This window comes from Aplysia californica, unplaced genomic scaffold (assembly GCF_000002075.1).
Source record: "Aplysia californica isolate F4 #8 unplaced genomic scaffold, AplCal3.0 scaffold00714, whole genome shotgun sequence".
Classification (NCBI taxonomy): domain Eukaryota; kingdom Metazoa; phylum Mollusca; class Gastropoda; order Aplysiida; family Aplysiidae; genus Aplysia; species Aplysia californica.
The window spans coordinates 156,069-162,935 of record NW_004797984.1 but is presented as its reverse complement, the minus strand read 5'-3'; the positions used below and the strand labels follow the sequence as shown (position 1 = coordinate 162,935).

The 6,867-nt window shown below is 40.6% G+C and overlaps 1 protein-coding gene across 1 annotated transcript in view; it reads left to right on the top strand.

Annotated features, from left to right (window-relative positions):
• The window catches only part of LOC101846380 (sodium-dependent neutral amino acid transporter B(0)AT3-like), a 75,422-nt gene that overhangs the window by 47,764 nt on the left and 20,791 nt on the right, over positions 1-6,867 (top strand). The window contains exons 4-5 of the mRNA XM_005108734.3: positions 830-945; positions 6,637-6,744. Coding sequence (XP_005108791.1) covers positions 830-945; positions 6,637-6,744 — 224 coding nt within the window. The remainder of the gene's footprint in view (positions 1-829; positions 946-6,636; positions 6,745-6,867) is intronic.

Below are 6,867 nucleotides of genomic sequence, written 5' to 3'. Positions count from 1 at the left end.
GCTCGATGGGCTGTAAACGTATGACAATCAGGACAATAAAGGAACAACGTGGGCAATGAAAGGGGCAGAGAAAGAGAAAGAGAGAGAGTGGATGAGAGAGAGAGAGAGAGAGAGAGAGAGAGAGAGAGAGAGAGAGAGAGAGAGAGCAGTGTGCATGCAAATACGCCTACTTCTTTTAAGACTGTTTGGATTTACCTCGGTAGACTTCTCTAACGAAAACTTCGACGAACATTTCCTAAGAAATCCAGTACTCTTCATTCAGACGGAGCGCAGTGTTTGACATCCCTGAATAACTAAAGTAAAAGTACAGCATCTTACTTACTTTACGTTACTTTATCCGTCCTCTTGTACCTCTAGGGCGTCGAGGGGAGAAAGAGTGTCCTGTCTCTAACAAGTTTTATGGTCTGGCTGGGTGGGATATTGTATGTTCGCAGGGTATCTTTCACACCTGGATCTAGGTCTTTCTTGGTCTTCCACTTGCCTTGTACCCTGATACTTTCCTGTAGAAGGCTTTACTGACAAACTGGTTAGGTGCCATACGTGTGAGATGTCCAAACCACCTGACTGTTTGCCTTCGGCTGTAGTGGATGACAGGTGTTATTCCCACCATTTCTCTGATCTTGTTGTTTCTGACCATGTCTCGTCTGGTTTTGTTGACGACTCTCCTTAGACATCTCATCTCGCAGGTGGTTATCTTACGTTCCAGACTTTTGGTCAGGGTCCATGTCTGGCACTGGTAGGTCAAAGGGGGGGGGGGGGAGTACAGCAAAGCTTCCAGAATGACACCACCTTCCACTATCTTTCTGATAATATGACTTGTATTTCACAGGTGCATTCCTCATCCCGTACGCCGTGATGCTGGCTATAGAGGGAATTCCCCTGTTTTTCTTGGAACTTGCCATCGGACAAAGGTTGAGAAAAGGTGCCATAGGGGCTTGGAACGAGGTACGAGTAAATATTTCTTTTCTCTACGCGCCAGAGTGATCTGGAGATTAAGATAAAATAAGATAAGATAAGATAACATAAGATAAGATAAGATGAGATAAGATAAGATCATAATAATAATGATAAATGACATTTACATAGCCCTCAACCCCAATTAAAGTACACAGGCTCTGAGCGCTTTACAATACAGTACAACGTACAACAGTAACATAAAACGTTGTGTTCTGACTAAAAGAAAATCACTCCAAATATTCATTTTATTAGTTAAAAAACAGAAACGACTTCAGCTGACATTTGAATGAATCAAAAGATTTGATCTCTCTAAAAGTCCTTGATAAAGCATTCCAAATCTTGGGGCCTTGATATTCAAATGCCCTTTCACCCATTGTTTTAAGTTTCATAGATGGTAAACGATATACGATAAATAGATCAAATCAGATGAAATGAGATGAGATGAGATGATTTGAGATAAGATAAGATAAGATAAAACAAGATAAACTTTATTGATCCACGAGGGAATGCAGTGGTCTTGCGGTCGTTGAACCCCCAGGCTCACAAATTCTGCCAGGCTGGTTCCGTGACATGACATTAGGCTACGCCCTCATAATCTTATTTCGATAATCTCATCATTCCTGATTGCTTGCTCAGTGTCATCAGTTCTGTTGTGGATGCTTCGTCTACTTCATTCTAAAGTTATTATTATCCTAATCCGTTTCCTGAACAAATGTCGACGTTATTTTTCTCGGAAGTTTTGGTTGAAGCAAATTGCAGAAGACAGCTTATGACGAATATGTAACACAGTAACAGTATTAAAAAGATGTAGTTGTTATGCTTATACTGGTTACACCGCTCTGACACGTGATCGTATAGGTTATGTCAAAGATGACAAGAAAACTTCACGCTGTAATATTTTTGAATATATTTAATCATCAACAACAATGAAATGTATAACGTTTACAAAACATGCTACTAGCTTCGAGGACCTATAATCTACAGAAGGGTAACTACTATTTCCTGAAACACTGGTTATAACATTTGTCGAACAGACGACTATCTAGCAGCGTACAAGAATATTATCACTAGCCTTCGCCTAACCTGGTCTAGCTCCTACCTCTATGTCCTCTCAGTACTCTAGTCTACGCTAGTCTCTCCTAACCCTGATCTGCGTTCGAATCTCTGTCTGCTAAACCTTTGGACCCCCGGTATATAAGGCCCCAGCGTCGTAACGATCCCACTTTGATTATTCAGACTTCAATAGGTACCTTCTGGATGATTGTATCTTCTTTCCCCAATTCCCAAGAACGTTTGGGCTTTGAACGCTCCAAATCTTTGTGCACTCTCTGGCGTCTACAATTAATGCGTAAGGGACGCTCCTCCATATCGTTCTACGTGGTCTTACAAATTAGGGATTTTGAGGCAGGAAGGTGTTATAGATACGCCCCACTCTAAGGTTCCCTGTTCTACGGGATGCCGCCCTGGGTGGTGGCGTCCAGTTGGTAATTACACTTCTCGCGCGCGTGGCAGCGAGATGCCAACCTGGACAGTGGTGTGTCCAACAATACGAGTTGCAATTACGCTCCTCCCGCCAGTAGCGGCGTCCAGGGTACTAGTTTCACCTGATATTTACGAGCCATGAGCCCTCTGGCTTCACTTTGTTACACTATACGAAAGCGACAGACACATTTTTCGGATACATAATGCGGAAAGAAGCTTTGGAGAATATTGTAACAACAGGCAAGTTTGATGGAAAGAGAGGCAGAGGTAGACAGAGGGAAAAGATACTGGACAAGATGACAACATGGCTGTGAGAAGCAAGAACAACAGACGCCATTGCTCTAACGCAAGACAGAGTGAAGTGGAGGTCCATGATCGCCCACGCCAGTCGGAAAGGCACCGGATGATGACGATATTGTTTTCAGTCTGAAGAAAGTCATCAAGTTAATAGCACCAACCAAAGAGGCCATTTCACAGAGGAAAAAAGTGGAAAGATGGAAAGGGGTAGGGGGGGAGAGGGGTCACGTGCTATCGATAGATCCCGGATGACGTCGGTGGCCTAGTGTTTAGGTTCTCGGACTCGCAACCGTAAGGTCGTGGGTTCGAATCCCGTCAAGGGCCCGACGTTGTGTCCTTGGGAAAGGCACTTTACACGGATTTTCCTCACTTCACAAAGGTGGGAATTGGTACCCGGCTATAGACAGCGAAAGATCTTGTCAGTTTGTTAGTGTTTGAGCGCTTAATCAGCTGCTTGCACTGTATGCTTCCAGAGGAGCTGAGAATGTTTCGGAGTGTTCTATGTTCTGCTGGGGTAATAATATAGTGTAAAGCGCATAGAGCCTGCTGTTGAACGGGGATATGCGCTATACAAATGCTATCTATTATTATCATTACTTTGCGGGATAAAACTCATTACCTTCCTCCAAGCCTGTTCCCGTTTTTGTGCAAGGCTTTGAATGTTATTTCTATCAGTTCGACGTGCCCTGTATTTAATTGATGAGACCAATTATGGATACACAACAGAAGTAGAAAAAAGAATTAGTTTCAAGATAAAGAAAATATCGCACAGGGATGGACGGAAAGGGAGAGTTGGAAAATTCTGTGTTTTTTGAAGAAGAAAAAGATCAGAGAGGTATTGGGAGATGAACGAATGTTCCCAACATCGAGACATAACAAAAAAAGAGAAATAAATGTTTCGACGGCAGCAGAAGATTGCTCGATAAAAGAACTATCAAATAAACTTGCAGAAGTTGATCATAAGCACGTTCACAAAAGCGGGCAATGCTCACCTGTAAAAAAAAGAGCCTTGACTCGTAGCATGCGGAGGACTGATTCTCCTTTGTACGCAACAGATTTTGTCCTCTCAGTTTTTAGCACCACAAACGTAATTATAAAACCACTCCTGTTTAATCTGTCCACATTTTTAAACACCAATTTGAGTAGAAATGAATGATCCAAGCAAACATTAACTGTGAACAACTAGGGTTGCTTGCTTGGGGTTTGATAGATTTTTTTCTTACGGCTATAAACAACCGCACTATACAATGAAGCAGCTGAACAGGTACGTCGCGTACTAGGAGTTAGTGACACAGTTTGTCAGAAACGATTGTTCGTTTAGTTGTTTTTTTATGTTGAGCTTCACTTTGAACAGACTGTGTGTGCCATATACTGGTAATAATGCCTCACAAATAAAGTTATGTCCAGTTCGTTATGTATCTTGTAAGATGAATAACACAAGGTGACGAATGAACTATTGATCTTCAATGTTATAAAATTCGTCAATTACTTTGACAAACTTAGGTGGTATAAAATGTGAGGCAGCGTGGTGAAATCAGGCTCTCGTCAATTTTTGGGCTTGTAGAGTTATTGGTATCATCTTAAAGCATGTTTACTTGGCTTTATGTGGATGAAAAAAGTATCCTTTTATCTTGAATACAAGTCGAGATATTTGTAAAAGGAGGAGGTGGGGGTCACACGTTTTCAGAGGTAAAATTAGTGAGAAAATGGCCGCCAAAGATTAGTTATTTCCTTCGCTTCAGAGTCCATGGTGACTGAAAATTTACATTTTCTGTGTCTTTAATCAACGTTTTTCAGAAAAATCCATACAGAAATGAGTTCTTTTATGGGCATGAAAGGTGTTGAGAAAAAAACAAAAATTTGAAAAGAATTCACCAACCTGTGGAAAAATGCAAGTTTCTTCACTTTGATTATTTTGACAAGAGCCTGATTCCACCACGCTGCCTCACAAATATGGTACTATAGACGTGGTACAACACCGGTTCTATAACGAAATGAGCATAAACGGTAATACGTAATACAAAGAACGCTGTAACTTTCTGAGAAAATATTTAGCTTTACATCTTTGTGTTACTAGCGTTAGTGTTACGATGGAGGATGCTAGCTGATTGTAAACTTTTTACGATCACATTTACACAATTCACAAGACAGATTAGGAGGTAGACTTCCTTCAGAGTGAACGTGGGCTGGGTTGGATACAGCAACCCTCGAGAAAGACCTACAAAATTAACTTCGCATGTCGGAAATCAAATTCGTGTGTTCAGCTTGCAATGATGAAGATCGAAAAAACATCACACAATAGTATTCTGTGAACTTGACACCAATTCAATATTCTATTATTGTTCAAGACAACTGTGTTGAGAGGACTCAGTCACGGGGAAGTGCCCGAACAGTTTCAAGTGACAATGATTTTGAAATGGGATAATGGCTAAAGTGTGTCCTTAAGCAAAGCACTTTAACCGTGGCTCAAAAAATAGCACGCTGCGCTATGGCTACTGCAGATGCTTGGGGGTTTTTTTTGCTTGTTTACATGAATGTTTAGGAGTCATTGGTTCCGATAATATTTTACCAAAGATAGGACACAACAAAACAATTAACTCCTACAACAAGGATGCAAATTAATGTCGTTTAAACCACCAATGAAGACATAATTAATCTTATTCAGCATTGTGCAGAATAAAATTTTAGGGAGGGACTGAACTTGTATGCAAAGAGTAGGAGGAGCAAAGATTACTCTTAAAGAATCTCGTATATCGAAATGAAACGTGTTCAGTCAGAGCCGGTAGCGCCATCTATGTCAGTTCACCTAGAATATTGGCTTCCTGTTGAGAAAAGAATTGTGTACAAGTTGGCCACCATATGTCACAAATGCTTGATTAAGAATGCTCCATCATATTTATCAAATCTGTTAAGACTGTACATTCCAACTCACATATTAAGGTCATCAGCTGACAAAATGAAATTTATTTTACCATCTATGAAACTTAAAACAATGGGTGAAAGTGCATTTGAATACCAAGCCCCCAAGATCTGGATTGCTTTGCCAAGTACTTTAAATTTAAGAGAAATCAAATCTTTTGATTCATTCAAATGTCAGCTGAAGTCGTTCTGTTTTTAAATTAATAAAATGAATATTTGGAGTGAGTTTCTTTTAGTCAGAACACAACGTTGTATGTTACTGTTGTACATTGTACTGTATTGTAAAGCGCTCAGAGCCTATGTACTTTAATCGGGGTTGAGTGCTATATAAATGTCAAGTATTATTATTATTATTATTATTATTAATATGGCAAGGCTATCTTTAACAACACCACGTTTACTGCATTCTTAGTTAGACCTACATGAACTTTTGTGTAGAATAGTGCAATTGCATGACGAGCCCTGTATGCCAATGGGTCGTTGAATGGTTTCGAAGAGAATTAACTATCCAGTGTTATCTTTAGAGATGAACAGTTCTTTGGTGTATTGTAATCTGAAGGACAGCGAGTTTTTTGTTTTGTTTTTTTGCGGGGTTTTTTTTGGGGGGGCGGGGTTTTGTGTTTATGTATGTGTGTGTGTGTGTGTGTGTGTGTGTGTGTGTGTGTTTGTGTGTCTGTGTGTGTATGTGTGTGTCTGTGTGTGTGTGTGTGTATGTGTGTGTGTCTGTGTGTGCCTGTGTGTTTGTGTGTCTGTGTGTGTATGTGTGTGTGTCTGTGTGTGTCTGTGTGTTTGTGTGTCTGTGTGTGTATGTGTGTGTCTGTGTGTGTGTGTGTGTATGTGTGTGTGTATGTGTGTGTGTGTGTATGTGTGTGTGTCTGTGTGTGTCTGTGTGTGTGTGTGTTTGTGTGTGTGTGTAGTCTGCAACAAAAGAAAAAAACCAAAAGGGCATTATTCCTAGTAGTATTTTCTTTTTTTCTACAGGTGTCACCATATCTAGGCGGTCTGGGCATTTGCTCCGCCATTGTATCCTTTTACTTGGCTCTGTACTACAACACTATAATGAGTTGGTGTCTTGTCTACCTGTTCCAGGTGAGTTTCTTGGTGTGTTGTAATCCCTATATCTAACTATTTTATTGGTGTCTCGTGTGTACGGTTGTGTAGGTGTGTGTGTGTGTGTGTGTGTGTGTGTGTGTGTGTGTGTGTGTGTGTGTG